This window comes from Oculina patagonica, chromosome 10 (assembly GCF_052425735.1).
Source record: "Oculina patagonica isolate OP01 chromosome 10, crgOcupat, whole genome shotgun sequence".
NCBI lineage: Eukaryota > Metazoa > Cnidaria > Anthozoa > Scleractinia > Oculinidae > Oculina > Oculina patagonica.
In genome coordinates, this window is record NC_135767.1 from 1,011,431 (window position 1) to 1,036,750 (window position 25,320).

General features: G+C 39.0%; 3 protein-coding genes across 3 annotated transcripts; all 3 read left to right on the forward strand.

Moving 5' to 3' along the window:
- The first annotated feature begins 1,124 nt into the window (after window positions 1-1,124).
- LOC144628194 (E3 ubiquitin-protein ligase RNF113A-like) lies at window positions 1,125-5,857 on the forward strand. The gene is made up of 2 exons (XM_078486258.1): window positions 1,125-1,637; window positions 5,386-5,857. Exons 1-2 carry the CDS (start codon window positions 1,144-1,146, stop codon window positions 5,855-5,857), a joined length of 966 nt encoding a protein of 321 aa, XP_078342384.1. The 5' UTR covers window positions 1,125-1,143.
- Window positions 5,858-7,938: 2,081 nt separating this feature from the next.
- On the forward strand, window positions 7,939-15,623 carry LOC144667152 (uncharacterized). The gene is made up of 9 exons (XM_078528545.1): window positions 7,939-8,266; window positions 8,388-8,450; window positions 10,721-10,802; window positions 11,486-11,561; window positions 12,185-12,365; window positions 13,065-13,204; window positions 13,662-13,712; window positions 13,875-14,259; window positions 15,101-15,623. Exons 1-9 carry the CDS (start codon window positions 8,249-8,251, stop codon window positions 15,353-15,355), a joined length of 1,251 nt encoding a protein of 416 aa, XP_078384671.1. The 5' UTR covers window positions 7,939-8,248; the 3' UTR covers window positions 15,356-15,623.
- Window positions 15,624-18,793: 3,170 nt separating this feature from the next.
- LOC144667396 (protein brambleberry-like) lies at window positions 18,794-25,030 on the forward strand. Its single transcript, XM_078528791.1, has 10 exons — window positions 18,794-18,949; window positions 19,370-19,613; window positions 20,031-20,159; window positions 20,648-20,833; window positions 21,348-21,582; window positions 22,237-22,353; window positions 22,701-22,810; window positions 22,931-23,207; window positions 23,620-23,769; window positions 24,262-25,030. Exons 2-10 carry the CDS (start codon window positions 19,380-19,382, stop codon window positions 24,516-24,518), a joined length of 1,695 nt encoding a protein of 564 aa, XP_078384917.1. The 5' UTR covers window positions 18,794-18,949; window positions 19,370-19,379; the 3' UTR covers window positions 24,519-25,030.
- The last annotated feature ends 290 nt before the right edge of the window (window positions 25,031-25,320 follow it).

A 25,320-nucleotide genomic window follows, 5' to 3' on the forward strand; every position in this document is an offset into this window, starting at 1 on the left:
TTCTTATTATGCTTATAAGCCCTCCCGGATATAAGCCCCTCCACTTATAAGCCCACCCAAAACCCCTTACGAAGTTGTATAAGCCCAGCCCAGGGCTTATAACCGGAATTTTATGGTATCTTCCTGCTTATCTAAATCAGGTTGATGTAGTATTGAGTATTGTAAAGAACATGTAAAAATAATAACATCCTCTTCACTTCCAGTCTGAGATGGGGTATATAAATATTTAACTCTTTACTCTGTAGTGGAGAAGCAAATTTGAGCCTTTTTGGTCTGAGATCATCACCACATGATGCTTGTCAGTATTTGTCAAACTCCTATTTTCCACAAATTCCTTTTCCCCCAGTCAATATTATGAAGTCAGCGTCACCACAACATACATCAGAATATTTTTACATATGATATGTAAAAATATTCTGATGTATGTTGTGGTGACGCTTACTTTTATAATGTAGTATGGTTGTTGCAGGCTCTTGGAAATGGACCCCGGGTGTCATTAATCCTCAGACTCAGGGGTCAAGGTAACCAGGCAAAAGCAAAATAATACATGAAAAAAAAATAAGTCAAATAATTTTGGCCTTTGCTAGCCCTGATTATCCATCCCTGTGTTTACAAGAAAGAGTGTCTTGTAGTGTGGATCAGAAAGCAGGCTTATTTCAATCACTTTTCAATTTTGCAATAAGCCAGTTCATCATTTCCACATAGTTCTGAAACTATCACGGCACAACTTAGGTGCTCTAGTCTCAATTCTCGTCATCTCACAACACTTGATGTGTGGTGATCAAATAAGAACAAGTGTATCTTGAAAAATCCTAAAATTATCACATTTAAAACATGAACAACACAACAACAAGACACTTATTGACTTGGCAAGACAATAAACAGCTAAGACTGACATTTCAACAAGAGAATTACTCATCAAAGCCAAAATACAACAAAAAATTAACACAACAAGTGTACAGAACGAAGGAAAATGACAAAAATACAGCTGATATACACACACAACCAACACACACTGACACAAAACAAAGAGTTATAAACCCCAATCTCCCGGATGAATATTAACCGAGCAGACACTGGCACGAGAGAGTGTTTTGACCGTGAAAACTGAAAAGACTGGAGACTAGTTGCCGATAAATCAAAATGGCGGATGAGTCGACAGAAACGAACGAAGAAATTTCGTCCAAAAAACCTACTTGCACCTTTTTTAAGAAGGCAAACAAAAACCGAAATGTGCGTAAGAGAAAGGTAGAAAAGTCGGACAGCGAAGATGATAATGTTACGACGGTTATTAGGAAGGAAAAGAAGTCGATTTCCAACCCAATGTTCCAGAAAACAGAAGGATTCGGTTCAAAGTCAAAACGTGACTTGGAAGAGGATGAAATCGACGTTTCATTTAAATCAACACGTTCTGCCATGCGAACAGGTCCAGAGGATCTTGGAGCGACAGCAATTGTAGAGATCGATACAGAGTTTGACCGAGATGCGCAAGCTTTGTTTGAGAAAAGTTTGAAGACGAATGAAGAACAGAAAGACCAGGAGAAAGATGATAAACAATATAAAGGATTAAACAACTACATGACCTTCTACGAGAAAAAGGGAACTGCACAAGGAAATGCTGCCAGTGGAATGGTCAGGTAAGCTTATTGTACATGTGGTGAAGAGTGACAAGTCCAGACTTTGAGGGGGTGTTTTTTTTTTTTTTTTTTTTTTGGGGGGGGGGGGGGTCACTTCCTTCCATTTGCGTAATTCATAAGTAACCAGTTAAAATGCCCCCAGGACAAAATACCCCCTTAAAAGTGTATAGAAAATAATAATTCACAATTAACTTACCTCAATGAAAAATAGTCTGGCTCTATATTTCTTGTTTTAAAACGTACCCTACCAAAGGCATGTACTAAAACCTGAAACAACAAAATCAAACCACTGAAACGAAATGGTCGAAACAAGTTAAACCACCGAAACGAATGAAACGAAACTACTGAAACCAGCGAAACCAAATAAAGTCACTGACACAAGCAAAACCCATTGCCATTGTTGAGAGCTAACCATAAACAGGCTACCCTGAGTGTGCACTCCGGTTAACCTAACTAGCACTCCAGTTAGCCTGTTTACGGTTACCTTTCAATAATGGTAATGGGTTTTGCTTGTTTCGGTGATTTTCTTTTGTTTCGCTCGTTTCGGCCATTTCAGTGGTTTTACCTTCCTTGGGGTACACAATGTAGGTGCAGTAAGCATACTACGATTTCCAGTTGAGTAAGGCACAAACAAAGTTTGGTGACGAGGTTTCAACGTTACAACGGCATTGTTGTCAAGGGCAACTTTCTCAGTTTCCATTGGTAACAAATTTGCGTTTGTAACTGTCTTGCTCGACAATCTCGATGCTTAAATAAATACAAACACTACAAATATCGTTAGCAACACTTTATTACGCTTTCAAATAAAAAAATATATACACAGAGACAACGATAAAAGAAACAAATAATGAAATATCTTATGCCTTAGCTGTTTTATATCGACGGTAACAGATCTGTGTTGAGAGTTGACGTCATGTTCAACGTGCGTCACTTTACCTTCATCGTTAGATTTACTGTTCAACTGAAATTAAATCGTTTTCCAACTCCAGGGATTTTCTAGCAGCTTTAAGAATTCCTTCAGCTTTAAATATTATATCTTTCTCAAGTGCAAAATGAATAACTCGCGAACTGAAATAAAGATCATTTGGCGCTTCGTAAAGCTGACAAAAGCTGACACCATTTCAGATCGAAATTTCAAAAATTAAACAATCAAAAAATTGCTCAATTAAAACTGACGCCATCTTGGATCGAAATTAGCCAATCAAAAAATTGCTCTGTTTCCCAAGAGGTCCTCCTTGTATAAAAGAACAATGGCGGTCAGTACCTGTAACGACAGTTACCAATGGAAACAGAGAAAGTTGCCCTTGACAACAATGCTATTGTAACGTTGAAACCTCGTCACCAAACTTTGTTTGTGCCTTACTCAACTGGAAATCATAGTATTTCCTGAATGTGCACATTCTGTATCAGATTAATAGAGATTTGATTGATCAGTTAACAATACAATCTCCATGTGTGTACAGTGATCAGATAACATGGTGATCTATCTTTTTTGTGGGGCAGTAATTACAGTGCGGCTACTGTAACCGGGGTCACCTAGACAAAGTTAACCAATCACAAAGCAGAACGGAAACAATAAATTTCAGCATTTTTTCCTTCAGCCAATGAAATATCGAGTACAGAACAAAGAAATTTCAACTTCTTCGTTCGCCACGAAAACACATCAATGCTAAATTTTGGCTGTATGGCACTGGATTTTCAATTAACTTCGATTGCATCCCTTTTGAGCTTGAGTAGTTGTGACAGCACAAGTTGGAAAGTAAATATCAGCGACATTAATGAAAGAGGAGTTCGAAACTGTGTCAAAACAGGGAAAGCAACGGCCGTGCCACATGTCTCCAGACGTAAAAGTGCGTGGCGGAGTTCCTCTATGGCATCAACCGGAGTTTTGGTGGTACCATTTGGAAAATAAATGCACGTAAGGCCAGCAAAGGAAGACATTCTAAAGTGCATAACGTACCAGAGAAAGCGAGGATGACAACATTTTTTTTCACTTGACACAATAAAATGTCAGTTGAGTAAAAAACAGTAAAATTTCATTTTGTTCACTCGTGAAGCTATTTACTTTATATGTTGAATGGAGCGTTAGCTAGCGTTGACGTTTCGATTTAAAATTTGAGTAGTTTCACATGCTGTACAGATGAATGTCATTTGTCATGCAAGTTTGCAAGAATCGATTTCAATCTCTGTGAAAGCAGTGAACGCGATGGTCGTTTGTTTGGACAAACTGTGTGGCGGAATTGATTCTCGGAAAAAGTAAAACTTTATAGCCGGCTGTTTCAGTGTTTTCTCGCAATTGTAACAATGCAGAAAACAGAACACATTCCAAACAGGAACATCGGTAATGTTTTCATTACTAACTAGCAAGTGAAACTGTTCTTTAAACTTCATCCATCTTTCGACGTGCTAAAGAGCAAGACGGATCGAAATCCGCCAATCACAGCCCACTAGCATGACCTTCTGAACTTGTGGGTCATTTGCATGTAACCAACAACGGTGGTGGGGACTTTTCTCGGAAAAATCGAAGCTTCTCTGCCGTACAAATGAGCGACCAATTTTAAACTGTTTTAAAGCAAAGTTGAGGTGCCCGAGAGAGCTGACCGGCGGCTAAGTTTGAAAATTTCAAAGACGCTATACACTCCTCATCATCCAAGACCAACAACTCGACAAGCTTGTGAAGGAATTTGTTTCGAAAAGAAATAAATTCAGATAAAAATAAATAAATGAACAAAGTATGTTAGTGTTGAAAACATCACCGATGTTCCTGTTCGGAATTTATCCTGTGTCTTGCATTGTTTATACAATTGCAAGAAAAACTAAAACAGCCAGCAATTAAGTTTTATTTTTCCCGAGAATAAAATTCTAACAAACGTCCGTCGCATTCACTGCTTTCACAAATCGATTCTTGCAAACTTGCATGACGAATGACATTCATTCGTACAGCATGTGAAACCACTCAAATTTTAAATCGAAACGTCAACGCTAGCTAATGCTCCATTCAACATATAAAGTAAATAGCTTCACGAGTGAACAAAATGAAATTTTACTGTTTTTTACTCAACTGACATTTTATTGTGTCAAGTGAAAAAAAAATGTTGTCATCGTCGCTTTCTCTGGTACGTTATGCACTTTAGAATGCCTTCCTTTGCTAGCCTTACGTGCATTTATTTTCCAAATGGTACCACCAAAACTCCGGTTGATGCCGTAGAGGAATTTGTTTGAAATTGTCACGAGCGAACTCCGCCACACACTTTTACGTCTGGAGACATATGGCACGGCCGTTGCTTTCCCTGTTTTGACACAGTTTCGAACTCCTCTTTCATTAATGTCGCTGATATTTACTTTCCAACTTGTGCTGTCACAACTACTCAAGCTCAAAAGGGATGCAATCGAAGTTGATTGAAAATCCAGCGCCATACAGCCAAAATTTAGCATTGATGTGTTTTCGTGGCGAACGAAGAAGTTGAAATTTCTTTGTTCTGTACTCGATATTTCATTGGCTGAAGGAAAAAATGCTGAAATTTATTGTTTCCGTTCTGCTTTGTGATTGGTTAACTTTGTCTAGGTGACCCCGGTTACAGTAGCCGCACTGTAACAGGGAGCAAAGTAGTCATGGAGCCAATAACCAAATACCGTTAGGCCACTGCTCAGGTGGATGGCAATAATGTGTTTGGTTATGTATAGCATTTTCTGTTTACGTGCACGAGACCAATCACATTAACCATTTTTTATGATACTTTGCTTTTAGACAAGGGCCTATTCGAGCACCAGCCAACCTGCGTGCGACAATTCGCTGGGATTATCAACCAGACATATGTAAGGATTACAAGGAAACTGGTTTTTGTGGTTTTGGAGATAGCTGCAAGTTTCTGCATGATCGCGGTGACTACAAACATGGCTGGCAGCTGGAACGGGAATGGGGAGAAGGAAGCTACAGCAAACAAGATCCACATGCATATGAAATAGACAGTGATGATGATGATGATCTTCCATTTGCCTGTTTTATTTGTCGAGAATCATTTACAAATCCAGTTGTTACCAAGTGTAAACATTACTTTTGTGAAGCTTGCGCCCTCAAACATTACAAAAAAAGCAAAAGGTGTTATGTCTGTGGTGTTCAGACTAACGGCATGTTTAATCCTGCAAAGGAGCTTATAAAGAAGTTGAAATCAATGAAAGATGATGAGAAGGAGAAAGAACAAGAGGATGATGAGGATTAGAAGAAGGAATGTCTGAGAGTTTTTTGTTTGTATCATTTCTATCAGTTTTTTATTTCAACAAAACGTTGATAGATAATGATGAATCAAAATGAAAATTGTTTAGTTCTTAGACTATTCGCAGTCCCCTATTTTTCTGTGAAGTTGTAGAAATCGATTGTTGAATCCCTGAACATGAGCAAAAACTGGGGAGAGTGCTCCCCCACCCCCACGCCATAAACACCCCACATCCCTGCCCACAGGTTTTTGCACACTCCCCAGTCTTTGCTCGCATTCAAGAACCAAGATGGCGGCATGTTGATCTCAACGATCAATCTTTATGACTTCACAGAAAAAAGGGGACTGTGAACAGTCTATTTAGTTTCTGTAAGTGAAAATTATGTTAAATGCTTGAACTACATGTTGGTTAGCATTGATTTTCTATTTAAAGGGATGTAGCTAAGGAAACACTGAGCCCGCTCATTGGCAAACTTAGCTGGCCTTTCTGGCTTTGGCAGCTCTAAAAGTTCACCTAAGTCTTTGTATTTATGTGACATTTCAGCTTGATTTAAGTTCTTTTTAAGTTGGTCAAATTAGCCGGCAGCCGGCCCTTAGTGACATCTTTGTATTCATTCAGAAGTTTTTAGCCTCAGTGACATAACAGACAAAGAGAATTTGTGATCATCATAAACTCGAGTTTTTTTTCCCAAATTTGCCTGGGATGACAAATCAAGATTTTATGATCCTACAAACTCTCTTGGTGTCAGGGACAACATTACTAGTTTGCAACACTTACACAAACTTATATTGTGTAGTGACAATCTTGGTGATAAAGTTTGCAAAATTCGGAGACATTTCTTATTACAGTGTTTCATTTACTACGGTAACCATTCCCTTGTTTCACATGGCATCTACAAGTATCAAAAGTGCACATTTCTGTGCAAGCTATCTAAACTTCAGAGGAAGTATATTTGAAGTGACTGAAGTTTCTCACAAGTGATTTTCCCCCCAGATTCAGCGGCGCTAAGTGATGTTATAGCTACTTGGAAATTATTCAAGTTTATTCAATGTCCTTGAAGCGTTGGTACCGGTCACCGGTAGTAGTCCTGAAGGGATACAATAAAGCCCTAAAACTTCAAAATTGTAATTTTTAATATACATACTGAAATATTAGGGACTTATTTTATTTTTATCGAGATAATTGGGGAGCCCAAAGCTATCTTAGGACCCAGACATAAGGTTGGGGAAATAATTACAGCATAAAATCCTGGGAGACCAACATACTGTAGATTGAAGTCTTCTCTTTAATGGCCTCTTGTACTCAATTATTCATCAACATAAGGCAAAGACCTGAAATTCAAATTATCTAAAAAATTGGGTACTGATTACATAGCCCTGTTGTGATCTGTGTGGTGTCACTGCTATGCCTCAGCTTCTTGTTTTGAAGTTTTGGACATTAAAAACAAAACAAATGAGTACCCTGGGTACAAGAGGATTTTTCTCCTGCATGGCAGTATACTTTGCTTACGAGCTTTTTGTGGGTCACAAAGACCTACCGGTAACCGAAACTTGAAACTGCCCAGGAAAGGCGGCGGTTAGCCTCCGGCACCCAGGGTAACACGGTGGTCAAATCTTGGACATTGACTCTTGCCAAGATGAATTGAGAGTGTAAGCATTTTTCATGGTAATTTATTAGCCCTGTTTTGTCTGACCATCAAGCAAAAGAAATTATTAGGATAAAGAAATATTCAGCTCAGGGATTGTTTTTAATATGTATGTTTTTAAGTTTACTGTACATAAGAAAGACTCAGTCTATTCATTTATATACTTGTCTACCTCGGTTTTTTCAAATGTTGAAAATAATGAAAACAGAAACCATTGTATTCCAGCTGCCTTCGATTCCTTTGTAATTGGATTGAAGTCTGAGAATATATCAATATACTGGTGTCTCATTTCCGAATAAAATTTCTAAATTTAGGATTATTTTGATTATATATTTGTTCTTTGGGTAATTACAATATTTACAGACGCTCATTTTCCCGCAAAAATTGATCGTGATTGATAACCATGAAATGTGATTGGCTAGCCCCTTGTCGCGCAATTCATTCGTGGATTGTGTTTCGCTTTTGTTTCGCTTCAAACTTCAGTCTTCTTCAGACAATCGCGAATTTTTCTCTCTCCAGGGGTTGTTTTGAACTTTTCTCAGTCGTGTTTAGAAAACATGAGGTAACCAGATGATTGATAAGCGGGTACAAGCGATTTAAAAGAAGACAAAAACGTAGATAAAAAAATTCAGTAATTGGAGAGCAGTTGGCATGCGAAATCTGTTCGTGATCGCGGCGTTGTGGTTCGTCCCCACAACTTCAACTTTCCTTGGAGGAGAAAGAACAAATTACGATTTCTAAAGGCTATCAAATGATAGCTTATAAGAAGGTAAGAGTGTGTTTCTTTTTAGCGCTTAAGCAATAACGCTTCTTGTTTTAATAAGCTAGTTTGTTTTCCTCTTGAATTCTGTGCTAAATCAATATTTTGCGGTTTCATTTTCGCCATGCAGCAAAGGCGAAAGGTTGACCCCGTCAAGCAAATCTTGGCTCGACTTGATGAAAAGCAAAGCAAGGTAAAATATAAAAAATCCTATAATTACGTGCTTTAGATATTGTTATCTTTATTTTTATCGTCATAATCAATTATAATCCCTGGAGTGCGAGTTCTTTGTATTGCAGTCTCGCTGTGCTATTTTGCTCCAGACATCATAAATAATTTACCCTTCCGAAGAAAAATAAGCTTACTCGATATAAGCCCGAACCCAAATAAATCTTTTAGATTTTTTTAATTGTTCGCATAATTTCTGCATGTTTATCGGTCAAATTTCCGTTGAAGAATCGAGCACTTCAGTGCAAATTGTAAAAGTCAATCTTGCAAGAAAATTACAGGGGATTAGATTACGGTTAGTGGCCATAGAAACATGGGGTGTTTACCATTTACAAAAAATTTCGGAAAATTTCCGTTGGGAATTTCCGTTGGGAAGAGTGCGTTCCATTTAGACGGGTCTCATTCGTTCACAGGCTCCTCTCTGCTCTCTGTTCAGTTTCTGTTCGAATCGTCCGCGAAATAAAGATGTTTATACTCAAGTGCCGTGATGAATGAAATCATAAAGTTCGTAGTTGACAAGAAAAATCTGATAAATTCAAAAGATTATGGGGAAATAAGTATCCTTGCAGCGGCTGCAACTTTCATGAGACGCTACCTGTGCCACAATACTGAATAGTAACGCTATTTTGAATGTTCTTTGTCAGCATATTCGATCGATGAATTTAATATACTTGCTTTGCCCAAAGAAAGCTTGGCTTCAGGCAGAACTTTTACCTACCATTTATCGTGATGCAGTATATTTTGTATAACTGATGCAAATACTTGAGTAGAGCACTCGTTTTAACCCTGAAAACTCAACCATGAAGAACTTACATAAGTCAGACTGACCCGCCATTTCAGTTGAGGAGCCGTGAGACCCGGCGGTGAAAAAGGCTTGGGACTAGTGAGAAAGACGAGAAATCTGTAAATGGAACACGAATTTCCATTGGGAAGTTTCCACCGGGAAAACGGGACTACCTTTTCAGGTTGTCCGTTTATTTCGGGAATTTTCCAGTGGGACGAACCGAAAAGTCGTGTTCCATTTACATCCCACCCGGAATTTCCGGAAATTTTTTGTAAATGGTAAACACCCATGATTTTTCTGAGCAATTTACATATATGCATTTGCATAAAGGGTCTGAAGGATATGGAGCATAAAAGTATTATCTTTTTATTCAAAACTGGCCAAGCATAATATTCAAAACTGTTCAGGTATAAGCGAATTCCTTATAATGATGATACTTGTGTGAAATTTATTTTCCACTCGTTTTATGAGGCAAAATTCAAATTGAGCATTCATTCATTTGTTCAACATTTTTTTTTAGTGAGCCATTTTTTATTTGCAGGCACGGATCCAGACCGGTTTCCACCGTATTACTGAAATTGGTCAAATATTTTACAAATAAATATTTTTAGTGTTTATTATGTTAATAAACAATCAAAAACAAATAATAATTATTTGTTATCATCCTGGCCGAAAATGCCCAGACATGGCACTTTAGGGAGTCAAAATCTAATTTTTTTTCGTCAGGGGAGCATGTTCCCAGACCTGGAGACTCGCGCTTTTGGCGTTTCTGTTATCGGGAAACGGTCATCATTTTGTCCACGCCTGATTTGTATCCCTCAATTTCCTTTGGACTGCTCATACACACAGGCCATTTTAGCAGCTTCCCTATAATTCTATTCTGATCTGATCAAGCTTGGTCAGTCCAGATGTCATGTACTAGATAAAATATTTGTGAATTTTTTTTTGTTTATTAGTTGACCAGAAATTTAACCTGTTACACACAAACAGAGAAGTAACACACTCCGATCCATTCATTATGTCTGCACCCTCACACTCGGTCAATAGCAACTAATAAATACATTTTTTTATTTTGTGAAAATCCAGCTCAACTTGTAGAAATACCGGTATACAGCGGTGCTTAATATATTAACTGGCTTAACTGTTTAATGTAAAGATTTACCGGTAGATCAGACCATGGAAATGATCAGTCTAAACTTTTCTCAAAATGAATCAAGTTTATGTGTTTTTCAATACTAGACCATTTTAAGTTTACTAGTCCAGATTTTTAAGCCAGCCATGAGTTATTGTTCTACATGAAAAATATTGAAGTTAGAGACTGAACCATAGTTGTAAAGCTCATATAGTCAGCTTGTGTAAATAATGATACATGATGGAGAGTTGGTGGGTATGATTGTAGACAAGACAGTCCTGAAGTGACCCTTCATTTGTATTTTATTTTGACCCTCCAGTCAGGATTGTCTTTATACTCAAGAACTGACATCCACAAATCAGCAAATGAAGATGTACTGCCAATGGTACATCCATTCAGTGGTAGGTAACATCAGAGTAACTGTTTCTTAGCTTAACCAAGCAGTATATATCGTAAAATTCCATTTAACAAACCCTGGGGATAAAACTAAGCCCCAAAATGTTTGACACAAAAATCCTTCCAATAATAAGCTATCCCGAATATAAATCCCTTGGGTTTATATTTAGTTTTGAAACAGAGCACTATATTCCTCTCAGTTTACTCATTCCCGGTGTAAATAACTGAAACTCATGCAGTGTCTTTCTCTGCTTTGCACTTGTATATAAATGGATTCAGGTGAATTGTTGGGATAATTTGTCAAATTGTTAGGGATTACTTACATGTAATTATTTGCAATTATGACTATTACAGTCCACTTTCGCGTTGCGGACACCTCACTATTACAGACACCCCATTATTACAGACAGGAGATGAAGTCCCAGCAAAAAAGACTTACTGAAAATAACTCTCGCTATTCATGACAGACTTTCTCTGTTACAAACACCAAATGGTGGTCCCAAAGGTGTCCATTAACTATAGAGAGAGTTGACTGTAATAGAACGTCTGCCATGGGAAATGTGTTATAAGATGCAGTAGTATCACTAGCTAAGTTCTTCTAATTATATAGCATTTTTTTATTTATTTCTATTTCCATTTGTCTAAGTATAAGTAATATTGTTTTTCTTTACTTAATTTACTAATTCAGAAGCAAACTCTGTGTCAAGCAAAAGCTCTCCATTTTTCCCAGACCTGTCAGCTGCTCGTCAGAAAGCTCACCGAAGGTCAGACTTTACATCTTTAGTTTGGTTTAAAATATGCGCTTGTAAAATATGTTAGAAACATTCACATCTAAGCACTGTTTAGAAATTATTTATAGAAAATGTGCACATGTATGGTAATTCAAATGAGACCTTGTTGGTGACCGACCATTTTGTCAAGCACTCTTTGTGGTTGCCTTTTTGAGGTTGTTGTACAGGGGTGTTTGACTGCAGTATTTGAATGGCAACTATGACTGAATGATTTAATCAGTTAAACTTTGAGAATTTGGCCAAATTTCATCAGAAATGTAGATCTCTGGATGATAGCAGTTTTTCTTTTAGAAGGAAATATGAAAAAAAATAGCCACACTCCAAGGAAATGATGTGAAAATATAACCAGATGAGCTCTCTTCTGGATCCCACAAGGGAAGGCAAAGGGGACAACACCTCCAACAGATAGGCTCATGGTAGAGCGACATGGAATGCTGAGCCCAGAATAATTTGTGGCAAGTGGAAGAGGACTATAGGCACCCTATGCTCCATGGAGGAGCAAAGGGGATAGTACTTTAATATAGACTGAAAAGTTCAGCCACAAACTTGTTTTATTTCCACCTGTCCTTTTAAAGCTGTTTTTTTTTTATTTGCAGGTTGAATGCTGGGTTGCAGCGAGCCGTTGATGACAGTGATCACAAGACATCACTGTACATGCAGGCCAAAGCAGACAAACGGCTTAACCTGACCTTTCCTCCTATCAAATCACAAGGAATGACAGCCGCCGTCAAACAAGACAGACTGGGTTATTCCTTTAGTGGCTGGTCTGATAGCCCTGTAAGTATCATAAGTAACAAAACAAGGCTTACTACTATTTAGAACAATAAGATGGTTAACTCTTTTTACTGTTAGTAATACATTTCTAAAAGGTAGGTTAATTCTGTGTCCGCGCCAAGTGGCCCATACAGCCGGAGCTTATCCCGGTTTCCGTAGCATTAAGCGACTGAGAGTATTGCTACTCCTCCCTGGATGGGATGCCAGTCCATTGCAGTGATTACCCCCCAGCAATAAATTCGCCGGTACCCATTTATACACCTGGGTGGAGAGAGGCACTGTGAGAGTAAAGTGTCTTGCCCAAGAACACAACGCAGCGCCCCGGAGTCGAACCGCGCCTCCCACATTCATTTACTATATGACCTTAATTCTGGTCAAACCTTAACACCATAGGCATCTGTCGATCATCTGTTATATTGGGAGGAGTAAAGCTTACAGAGTTGTACAAGTTGTAAAAAAATTCCAAAATTCCATAACACTCCAACATACAATAAGTGACCAGTGACCATCAAATGAACTTATGCTTAACTGAAATCTGCTAAACATTAATCCTATGTAAGAATGCTGCATCTGTTCTTGAGGTTTGATCCTAACAGTCAGTAAGGTCAAGCCAATAATTTATTATTGGCTAGACTGCATTTTAAAATCCAAGCCCCATTTATAACTTGCTAGAAAAAAAGTTGTCTTTTTTCTGTTCTGTAGTCAGCAGGTGTGGAGAATCTTCGTCACAGTCATAACACCAGCATGAATCCCTTTGGATACAGCAGACGAACCTTAGCATTCCAACCAACTTCTTTAAATTATGTTGTGGAGTGGCCTGAAACATGGCCTCTGAAGATCATGTAAGTCACTTCACTGACAATGTAGACTGTGCTGTGACCATTCTGGCTTTAAGCTCTATGTAATATTTCTCTCTATTGATGGCCACATTTTGAGTAATGAATATGAGAAATGTTGTCATAATGCTGCTCAAAAAGATAATTTTAAAAAAGGCTAAAAAGGGATAAAAAGTTATAAAGATCTTAAAAACAAAACGTTTTCGACTCTAAGGTCATCATCAGTGTTAATGATATGAGAAATGTTATTGATGTACATTGATACAATTTAATGGTTTTTGTTATTCTTGTTAACCTGCCCTCTGTAATGAAGCGGTTTCTTGTAAAACATAATTGACAGTAAATTATTAATCACACACTTGACAACTTATATAAAACGATTCCTGATGGGTATTGGACAGCTAATACATCATCTTAGACTTTGTTAATATATTTATGTAACTATTGTCTACATTTAATGTAGGAGTCTTGGCAAAGGAACTGGAGTACCCCACAAGAAGAAAACAAAACCAAAGTAGGTGCTTTTTCTTCCTCAGTTAATGTCTTTTTTAACTTCTTCAGAGATAAAAAAGTAAGCATGTGGGATAGGACACCCAATGTAAACACGCCCCTATCCATGACCAAAACTTGTACGTTCCTTATTCCTCAAAATAAGGAGTGTTTCATTTTCCAACAGACCCAAGGTAAATCGCAGGGTGCACTTTGATAACTCTCCAGCTCCTTGTGCTTCACCTGTTGAAGAATCAAGAAGCACGGTAAAACAACTGCCCACCGAAACAGTAGCCGCACCTTCACAAGACCAGTCTAACCAGGTTTTACCAGAAATGCATAATCCTGAGGTAACAGGAACAGCCCTGCCGCAGTCACCTGTCATCAAAGAACCTGCCCATGAAAAAGAAGCTGAAGAATTCCTCCTAGCAGGGCAAGATTTAGGAGCAAATCTTCCAAGTCACATGCTTGATGTTGAAGGAAGATACAGCTCAGAGAATCAGAGAGTGTACTCTGAGTCAAGTTCATTATCAGAAAGTGCTTATGCCAATGCATTTGAGGATGTGGTGAAGGTGGGAAAATTTGTTTTGAGCTTTTGTTGTTTGGTTATTTGGAGGTCCCCTGTTTTATGAGTCAAATGAGTCTATGAGTCATGAGTCAATGAGTCAAGCTGATTTTTACACAAAGAATATTCACGGTTTACCTTTGTACAAGTAAGCTTACAAGCACTTCACATTGCTTACGGTTAGTTCTACTCTGGTTTGCTTGCAGTTAGTTGCACTCCCGTTTGCTTGCGGTTAGTTCCACTCCGGTTCGCTTGCGGTTAGCTTTAATTTGTTAGTAAGGGTAGCACTATTTCCAAATTTATAACTCTAATTTAAGATTTGACTCATTGACTCATGACTCATGACTCATTGACTCATTTGACTCATAAAAACTTTACTCTCTTCACTGGTAGAATCTGAGAGTGGTTTTCACTTGAGTGTCTAAAGTAGTTCGTACCTGCTTTAGTTTTGCATCACATTTGCTTATGCTTTTGCCAGCTACATGTATTTGCTTTGAGTTTTGATTGATTGGTGCTTTGGTTTTTTTTGATTGATTGCTTTGGTTTAGGCTTTACAGCACTCAGTTGAAAACTTTTCTGTTCTGTTGCCTGGTTTTCATCAGTGTTGATGCTAGGTAACATGATGTGGAAGCTCACATGCCAACTTTCAGAACGCTCATGCTTATTTCTGATTGGGCAACACAAATTGGAAGTGCTTTGAGTATTTCTTGACACTTTTAACCCATTCTGATCTGAAATTGACATTGATATAATGTTGATGCAATGTTACGACAATGTTGACACAATGCTCTTTAGAAACTTTAGAAATTGAACACAATGTTAACATTTCTTTTTGCCTTTATGGACAGACAAATGAAGTACCAGAAGACACAAGTCAACAAGATGAAAATACGACCAGAATTTCCAGTGTGCCCCCCTGCACCCCCACCCCCACCTCAGCCAAAAAAGAAGACAAAAGCTTGGAAAATGAACCCCAGAGTGGTGTGGATTTACAAAAGGACCAGGGTGGGGTGGGAGAGGAGAAAGATTCACAAAGCCTTTTGATGGGTATTGTGTCCCAGATAGCTGCAGAGCCGACAGCAGATTATATGCAGGACATTTGACAGCTGCAGCTACGCGACCTAAGGAAGGCATGTCTGGAATGCATTCGCTGGCCAGAGACAAAGTATCTGCCTCGTGTGAGAAGTGAGACCTCTACTGATAGCATCTGAAGAGTTTTATTTTATCAGCCTATCTGGGCAAGTGGATTTCTAAGTCAATCACCCACACTTAAGTTAACTTGAATTGACTTGGAATTTCATTTGTAAATCAGGCCATGATTGCTTACCATTCTTATTTCAAAACTGGATCGTTGCTTTCAAATTGGTTCAAGCTTTTTTTCCAATTCCTCTAATGCAGGGGAATGAATTTTCCTTGTGGTGATTACATCGCTTCTCTGCACAAAGTATTTTGTAAAAGTTAGCCTTCCTGCTACTAAAGCTGATTTTGAGCCAATCAGCCATATCTTTCCCAAATGCTCAATCAAAGAAGACCTTATTGACGCATGCCTTGCAGTGACCAGCCAATTTTAGCTGTTAGTGACCAGAGGAGACAACTGAAATTTAGGCTATGCACTAGTGGAAAGCCTATGAAAACCTTGTAGGCATGGTTTTGAAATTTTCACTAACAGGCTTTAATGCATCAATGGAGAATCTCAGTTACTGGTATAGGGAAAGAGTACAATTAGAAAGTAGCTTCAACCTGACTAAGAAGTGGAAGGTTTTTGCTAACTACTGTGTTTGGAGACAACTTTGAGATTGAAATAAGAATAGCAAGCAATCATTAAGTTTTAAGTCTTGACATCTCTATGTTGGTTAGACTACGACTTAGCCAATCAAAGGCCACTTTAGATGCCAGGCGGAAATGTAACCATTGGTAAAAGGTATGTGCGGTTGTAAGGTGTTCCTTGATTATGTTGTTCCAGAAAATAGCCATACTACCCCATCAGAGGGTTTTTTGGCTTGAACCCCTCCCCCTCTGGAAATTTCAGTTTCGGTTCAAACTTTTTTTAAAAAAAGAATTTGGTCTTTAAGATCCCCCTCCCCTTGGAATTACCAATGATCCTCCACAGGGAGGGTATGGATATTTTCTGGAACTACACATTGGCTGAGAAGTTTAAAAAACCAATGGAAAGATGTCAAAAAGTTTGCTTCAAAATTTTATATTTTTGTTTCTAAACAATATCATTTATCAATTTTATTTTATATATTTGAAAATGTAGCTAAAAAAAGAGGCGTCTTTTTTTAAGAAAAATTATCAGAAAAGAGTGTTATATATAAAAAAAATATGTGTACATGAAAATATATATATCAACCCGCCTTTTCAGATTAAAACTCATATTTACATTTAAATGCCATAAGCTTGGCTAGGCATGTTCTGAGAAAAGTGAACGAGTTTAAAACGCGATGACACGAAGCAATTTTCGGTGTTGGTTAGTTGGTGCCAAAATCATACGGTAAAACAGTACCCTGCAAAAACAGGCAAGCCAGGCCATTACAATTTGGGGGTTACAGCTGATATTCAAGTCGTTGACTGGCCCTTCAATTTGACGAAAGTTGCATCGTATAATAATAGCGTTTTAAATCGCTGGGATATTTTTTTACTGTGAAATAAATTATAAGAAAGGTCCGAGGTATTCAGTATTGAGCATTCCGTGATTTCATTTTTTAGGCCGCGTAGCGCATAGACATAAATACACATTGTCAAGGGAACTAAACTGTGAACAACTCAGCCTTTTTTGTGTCAGTAAGTCCAAAATGATGGTTGTGACCAGCTGCAATCCTGGACAAAACTAATTGAGACAAACGTGACTTAAGTGAAAATAATAGTCTTTCTTGAATGCCACTACTAAAAAACACTCAAATTTTGTCATTTACCCGCCTTACCCCCGTTCAATGCTGTTTCAAAAGGTTGCTTCTATACTTGAGGAGTGATTCTTGATTAAAACAACATTGGGGGGGGGAGGCAGCGTACTCTTTATAACCTAAAATATGTCGGGAGAAAGGTAAGTGTCTCAACAATTTGGTCCAGGATTGCAGATCTTTTTTTTTCAGCTGATGTGAATTAGACAGAAAACAGTCCTTTTTCCTTCTCGTTTGTCTCTCGAGTTGCAATCTAAACGTCATTCAATTGAGTTCATCCACACCTTTTTTCCTTGGTCAGATAAGTCGCTTAGCAACCAGCAAGGTAGCGAGCTTCCTTAACAACCAGCATGGACCGTGAAATCAGTTTATTCTCTGACAGGACAACTTTTGCCAAACTGGCGCTGTTGTTTGCTGAAAGCAGTATTTGTTCCCTCTACAATGTGTGTAAACCCCTTTTGCATTCACTGTATTTGCGTCGTCACGCAATCTCCACTTAGGCATTGCGTTACGACCGTTATAAAGTTTGCGAAAGGTGATCACGTTCGTTAACTGCGAAGATTTTTCGATTATTTCAGTGCCTTGTAAACAACGATATTTGAAGATTTGTTCAGCTATGATTTATTGCAAAAAATAAGATTAATTTCAATATATAGAGAGTTTTATTATATATTTGTACAAAAAAAATCATTTCAAATTGTATTATTGCTTCGAGTTTGAGCAGATATTGGCTTGCCTCCATTTGTCAGGCTATTGTAATAAAATTAAATATGACAGATGCAGTCAATGTTCATTAAGCTTTATGATAAAAGGGGTTGGAGCGCTCCGCGAAACATCTTCAGTTATTATATAAAAAGTTTTGGTATGTTATTAGTTTTGCCTTTCATTCTGACAACTTTTCAACTTTAATACTTACGAAGCATTACATAAAGTTCCTTTGAACAGGCTGTCAGGTCGAAAATAGGTGGAACAAAAAGGCGGCAAGGGCGGCTGGAGTGAAGGGGTTGCCACTTCCTTTTCCCACACCGTGAGTTTGTTTACAGGCTATAGATTGACAACTACCAATGCATCGAGTCTGAAAACGCAGACGGATTTTACCAGTTGTTTCACGCCGCTGAAGTTAATTTTCAGTTGTTCAGCAGCGTGAAAACCAGGCTCGATTTCTAACCGTTTTGCTGTGGCTGTCATCCTGGGGCAAGAAACGCGGGCCACACAACGGGTGGAAATCGAGCCTACATGAAAACAGATTACCATCCACGAAAAAAAAAGGAAAAGTTTAACCCTGGGAAAGCCCAACCTTGTTTGAGAGTCCTGAAAGGGGGTTGTATGAATCCCATTTCCCAGCCCAATTTTGTCCAAATCCCATTTTCCAGCCCGTTGTTTTCCCAAGTTTTCAAAATCCCAGTCCCAGTTCTATTGTTTGTTTGTTTTTCGTTTTGATTCCCAGTTGACCCAAATCCCATTTTCTCAGTGAAAAAGTTCAAATCTCAGTTCCCATCTTACCCCTTCAGGTCCCTCTTGCTTAATCTCCTCCGAAAGATTCTTGGAATCGCTTCAAAATTTACAGTTTGGGTAAATAATTAGCTACGTTTATTGCCACTTACGTGGGAAATTAACGTGCGAAAATTAAAAACTCAAACGTCACAATGGATAATTTTCATAATTAGCACATGTTAAAATTTCACGTGCAGCAACTGCGCGCGGATGAATTCAAAAACAGAATATGAAAAGCCTGATCATGTGTTCTAGAAGCATTAGAAGTTGAATCGGAAGAAACTGAAGCAGACGTTTACTCAGGTAAGAACGCGAAAAAAAAAATTTGTTCTTCGGTTCTTCGTTGCACCTTTGAAGAACGCGGGTAAATATCGAGACATAAAGTCTTAGGCACGCTGTAGACTGCAGTAACAAACATTTTGGCTTTATAACATTTCGGCGTCCGACCATGTGGACATCTGAACGACCTGAACAAAAACTGAAAATTTCTTCAGATAACTCGAAGTGTAACTTTATAAAGCAGGACCCTGAGTCTAAGTACAAGAACTCAGGAGGCTGCGGTTTTGGCAATTTTAAACGGTCGTCGTGGTGTAAAGCAAACTGTAGTATTTGTGCGTTTTTTATTGCTCTACACCTAAATATTTTGAAACAAGATTACATGCATAGCGTTTGTACTCACAATGTGAATTTTGGATTACTAATTTATCATGTCACTTTTTTCAGCATTTATACAATGTATATACAGCGTACTTTGCTTGTTTGCACGCTCATGTGCGTTTTACTTGTCCTTGCGGATGCCTGGTGGCCGTTTTCCAGCTCGTCCTCTGAGGATACTAATACAGAACAGGGACGCCATTTAAAGGACAGCCCAGTTCCGTTCGAGATGACAACAGCGGAGGAAAAGTTTTTAGCACAAGCAAGAAAATACATGGGAGACCTCACCCCCCTGGACTCGTGCCATCAGATTGTAAGTACTGGAGTTATTTATAAAATTAAATTTGGAGATAAACAAGTATCGCAGAGAAAACGATTAACGTGAACCAAGCCACGTAAAATATATTCTAAGTAGGAAAGCAGAACCACGCCTTCACCCTTCTTAATCCCAGTGGAGTTTATCAGTAATCTTATGAATGATACAGCGATTTTTAGATCTTTGGCTAGCGCATAACATCCTCCCCACTCTACTCCAATTCATCCCCTCCCCACCCCTCCCACTCGCCTCCACTCTTCACGAAAAAAGCCTTCCCTCACGCTCGCGTCTACAAAATAAAAATATATTATCTAAACTGGTAAATTTTGCGCATTCTGAGGCAGTTTGTATCAATCTTGTTTGATACTTCTCCCTATTCTGTTGTCCAGTTAAATCATGGTTATTTTTCCTTAGGTTATCAACCGAATCAAGAAATCCTGTGGCGATATCAATGAAGTTGAACTGGCGAAGCTGGGTGTGGCTCTCTTAAACTGTCAATCAAAATCGGAGGGAAGGAAAACATACGAGTGCACAGATGACATGGTCAGTTCACATAATGACAATAATGTTTTTAGTCCAACTGTCTCGGCAGTTAATTGATTTGGCAAGCAGGAGGCCAGGACAGTTCCTTTGTCAGTTAATCAAACCGTCAGCAATTTAGTGCATTCAATCAGTAAGTCAGTCAGTCAGTCCGTCAGTCAGTTATTGAGTCGGTCAGTCAGACAGTCAGTCAGTCAGTTAGTAATTTGGTCAGTCTCTCGTTAAAGTCATTCAGTCAGTCAGCCATTCAGTCAGTCAGTCAGTCGGTCGGTCAGTCAGTCAGTCAGTCAGTCAGTCAGTCTCTCGTATGAGTCAATCAGTCAGTCATTCAGTTATTGAGTCGGACAGTCAGACAATCAGTCAGTTGGTCAGTCCCTCGTATAAGTCAGTCAGTCAGTCAGTCAGTCAGTCAATTAAATAGTCAGTTTATCAGTCTTTAACTTAGTTGATCAATCATTATTACTGATAAATGGCTTTAAATTTATTTTCAGGAATTGCGGGAGTGCACAGCTGAAATGGACGCGAACACGTGGAACAGTTATCACATCATTAGCAACAGGGCTCGATCCATCTGCTATGCGACAAGGCAGCAGCAGTTCAGACAGAAGACAGAATTTACTGTCAATCAGCTGGCTCACCAAGCGGAAAACCAAATGGACCTGATGAACAACTTACAGGTCAGGTAACCTGCTGTATAGAAATCAGAAGAATTCCGATCTTAACCTTGTGTTTTCCATCGTGTAATTTTATGGTTTTGAAATATAGAGCGCGCATCAACGCCCGCAAAACGTAAGCAAGTGTCGGATGTTCGGATAATTTGATTTTGCGCGTCGTCCTCTATCCAATCGCGAAACATACATGTATGCTTTTTCAACCAATCAGGGGCTAGATGTATTGTGACGTACGTGCAGTCTCCAGTGCTTGGAACCAATTACACAGTTTCCCGCGCTTGGCATCTGCTTGCAAGTTTTCGCGCGCTTGGCGCCGGTGACAAGGTTTTCCTGCGCTTGGCACGGTTACATCTGTTTTCCACCTTTGGAACCGTTTGCTTTTGCTTTAAGCTCTGATTGGTTCTTAGCATTTTTTGCGTTCTTGTGTCTGGCCATAGGTGATATTACAGTCTAGTTTGGATTTTACAACCGTCATTAGAGACCGCTAAATGCTGACCTTTGTTTTACCTTTTAACTTCAGGAGGGTCAAAGACGGCTGACAGAAGTAGCAGAGGATACCGTGATCAAAGTGGCCGCTGGACAGGAACGCCTCAATAGACAGCAGCAGCAACTGCATTCCAACTATGAAGATGTCCAGCGGTCGATCTCATACTCGCTCAAAGGGAACGTAAAGGCATTGCATCAAGAGAAGATGCTGATTGACAGTGGTCGGAGACAGCTCAAGGAGATGGCTAAAACTGTCAAAGAAAAGCTAGGTTTGTGTAGAAGTACATAGGTTTAGTATGCACAAACTGCTGGTGTGTGGTTTTCACTTGAGTGTCGAAAGTAATTTGCGTTTGCTTTGGTTTTCCATCAGGGTTGCACTACGCTTAGAGAAAAGTCGGTTTAAAAATTCTCGCGCACATTTTTCAACGATCAGAAGTGAAACTAAAACCAATCGTGACTCACTCACACACGGTTTTTCCCCGCTTCTAGTCCGAACTTTGATTGGTTCAGTGGATTGTCTGTGTACCTTTGTGATTGGTCAAAGTGATTGACTTCAGGGAATTTTGGTTTTACGACACTCAAATGAAAACTGCTCTAATGTCCATTCTGCGTTCAAGTTTTTGCGGATTCAAACGAAAATGGAGCCAACTTCTTGGAAACAGAAATCTCACTATTAAACTTCGGCAAATATAAGCTCATTTCCATTTTGGCCTTCGTGACCTTCATTAGACATCCTCACTCTTAATGTGTTCAACATCTGTCGATAACTGCTATAGGAAATCAGAACAGGAAAATGGGAACTATAGCTACAAGGAGAAAATGTTCACGAACGTAGCCTTGCTTAAAAAATAATTGTCAAAACACTGAGTTTACAAATGTTGATCAAAGGCTTATTACTTGTTTTTGTTTTTTAATTCTCACAGAAAATGCAACATTGGAAATTCAGAAGCAGGATGTAGACCGAAAAAAGAGTCACAGCAGAATTTTAGAAGACTTGAACAAGATTCGAAACAAGGCAGAAGAAGTTTGGAATAAAATTGGTAAGAAGCTGAATATCTGAATAAAATTGTATTTGAAAGGAAGAAATAAGTATTGTTTTATAGTGAAATTGTATTTAGGAGAAAAGATGAAAAAAGCTAGTGAGAACAATTTAAATTTAATTGAAACAGTACTTTGCCTTTTACGTAGTTGAGTATTGTCATGAGAAGGCTGCTGTTACAGGAACGGTGAAAGATTCTTGCATATGAGAGGCGAAAATTCCGTTCAATTGTCGATTTCCATAGTTTGTCTTTTAAAAGTTGCATGTTTTGTGCTCGTTTTATCTTGAGCGCCTGCATTGTCAGGATTCTGTGTCAACCAACGAGTGTTGTTTGTACTTTCCCTGCAGACCACAGTACCCTGCAGATGATGTCATACCACAGTGAGACCACACAACATTACAACGAGGCCATGGAAAATCTGAAAATCATCAACGACACCATTACATATTTACTAAAGGTATTTAAAACTTAACTTCGTATAACTTGTTAACGTGTTAACACCAGCAGAAGTCTTTCTAACATCTTGCTTACTGGGGAACCGCATATCGAAGTCAATTTAAACTTCATATTTTTGCAGGTAACCAATCAGATGCAAGAAAAGATCGATGACAGACTGGGTTGGTTGACGCAACACCTGGGAGGGACTGGAGACAAATTAGCAATGGTTACCACATGCTTGCTGCATGCAGGGTACTTCCTGTTAGCGACCCTGTGTATTTTGTTCCTGAATGCTCCTCTCTTCACACGACTCGTTCTTCTGGTTATAGTGCCAATCAACGCTTGGAGCGAGATAACTTTTAATTCCAGTTTATCTTACACTACACTCTCGTGTCTGCTTACCTTGGCTTTACTTGGTAAGTAACCAAATGTCAAATTTTGGTTCAATAGCGAAGGCGGGGACCACGACCAGACAGCCGACAACACGAAAGGGGGCCACCAGCCACCGGACCACACAACGCACGCGCCAGACCCCCCAGACACGATGATGGGAGCCCGGGCGGGCAGACCTCGCGCGTTTCGCTTCAATTCCTCTACTGAGAGAAGTGATTAAATCATTGAAATTGTGCAACCAATCAGAAAGGAGATACTTTCTAATCATCCAACCACAGCCAATCGTGACTCGCAACTCATAAATTATCATACTCGTGGTTCATAAATTATCATAAATCCTTTTTTTTTTTTTTTTTTTTTTTTTTTTAAAATTTTTTTTTTAAATTTTTTTAATAATTCTAGTTAGAAGCTAACGTAGTTATTTTTTTCCTTTAGGAAACTGGTTATACTTTTACGTAAGGAGAAAGTATTTTGGACCACGCGAGAATCTTCTCTGTGCACCTCCGCCATCACCTCTCGCTGTGAAGCATTGTTATCAACATATTAATACCCCTAGTAAAGAAAGAGACGAGTTGGATTCGACAAGTATGTTACTCTTTTGCATTATTTTGCACTATTGGCTCACTAATTAACCCATTTTTTCTGTCGACAAGGTATCGTTTTTCGTTGTTTTTTAAGGAATCGCAGTGGAGCTTGAAAGAAATTCTAACTCTAAGCAAATCGTTGCCTCCAGTTCTCTCGCCGTTCTTTCCGCGCAGAAAAATACGAAAAAAATGGAGGGCTTTTAACAGTCTATCGAAAAGATGACAAGCGGGCACTTGGCTACAAAGGACCAGACAACAAAAAATAAGCACTTTGACTTGTCTGTTGCTTAGCAATGTTCAGATTGAAACTATGTAGGTCTCCTTGAATTATCAGAGACGAAGTTCAGAACAAGTAATAGTGTCGGATTAGCATCCCATCCAGGGAGGAGTAGAATTACTTCTGGTCCGCTCTGGCCTGTTGGGCCTCTAGGTCAGGACACAGACTTTAACATGTGCGCCAGCAATTATTATTTTTTTCTTTCGTCTTACCCAGGCAGTATCGAGAATCTGCTGGACGATTCAGCCCTCGCTTTAACACCTAAGGGCCCTGTTGGAAACACCAAACGTCAGCTGGACCTTTCCTTCCCAGACGCAGCCTCGACCCCAAGTAGAAGAGTGACTACTCCACGCAGGCGCTGTGGCGCTCTAACAAAAACAGGATCAGCGTGTAAGAGAGTGGTCTCTAATGGCAGCTTTAGATGCACTTCACATACCCCAATGGAACCTAGTTATATCCCAGAGGAGTGTTAGAACGCGGGGACTGAACAGCTCTGCGCTAAGAAACAACTACAGAGAAATATTACGAAATACTTATGAACAGCCCCATAGACGGTGCCTTCTTACATTACCAAAAGCTTTATACTTCATCAATAGGAAAACAGTTCGTATAACCGTCATTAAAGCTCGGTATCAGCAAATTATTTCACCCAAAGCACGTAACAGTTAGCCTTTATTTTCAATTATTCCTTTCATATGCGAAAGCCTCATTCTCCTGGATTGCCTATATTGAGCTTGTTAACGCTATCGTAGGATAAACAACGATTAACATGGGAACATTGCAAAGAAGGCTTGCAATGTTAAAGGCTATTACCTTACAAAAAGCAAAATCCAATTTAACTGGAATATATATAAACACAACTTTCCACACTACAGACCTACATATCTGGCTGCTTGAAACTTTTGACATAACTTGGACTTGGAGTTGCATCGTGTAGCTGGATAAATGTCAAGCACTTTTTGTATAGATGATTCGTAAAGTAACTTATATTATAGCAAAGTTTTAAGGTTTATTTCAATAAATATTTATCCTTTATCGACAAAGGACTGTTGTTATCTAGCCAACCCACCCTGGTCACGTGAGCTTGCGCGCAATCCTGCAACCTCGTCCCCAGGGCCTACCTGTTTGAAGATGGCGGCTAGACAAAAAAGAAATCGTCGCCGAGAAGACCCTGGGGACGAAGTTGGGTCGTTGGGTTGGCTGACAATCGTTACCTCGCAGTCAAAACAACGAAAGAAACGCGATCCCATCAACGGGCCAATGTAAATATACCAA

What these genes read in the sequence shown, in the direction of transcription:
- LOC144667396 (XM_078528791.1), top strand. Translation starts at nt 19,380, where the DNA reads ATGTATATACAGCGTACTTTGCTTGTTTGCACGCTCATGTGCGTTTTA. An exon ending in AACTGTCAAAGAAAAGCTAG is followed by an intron (nt 21,583 to 22,236) that starts GTTTGTGTAGAA and finishes TAATTCTCACAG; the next exon opens with AAAATGCAACATTGGAAATT. An exon ending in AGACGAGTTGGATTCGACAA is followed by an intron (nt 23,770 to 24,261) that starts GTATGTTACTCT and finishes CGTCTTACCCAG; the next exon opens with GCAGTATCGAGAATCTGCTG.
- LOC144667152 (XM_078528545.1), top strand. An exon ending in TTGATGAAAAGCAAAGCAAG is followed by an intron (nt 8,451 to 10,720) that starts GTAAAATATAAA and finishes TTGACCCTCCAG; the next exon opens with TCAGGATTGTCTTTATACTC. An exon ending in GTGGCTGGTCTGATAGCCCT is followed by an intron (nt 12,366 to 13,064) that starts GTAAGTATCATA and finishes TCTGTTCTGTAG; the next exon opens with TCAGCAGGTGTGGAGAATCT.
- LOC144628194 (XM_078486258.1), top strand. Translation starts at nt 1,144, where the DNA reads ATGGCGGATGAGTCGACAGAAACGAACGAAGAAATTTCGTCCAAAAAA. An exon ending in GCTGCCAGTGGAATGGTCAG is followed by an intron (nt 1,638 to 5,385) that starts GTAAGCTTATTG and finishes CTTTGCTTTTAG; the next exon opens with ACAAGGGCCTATTCGAGCAC.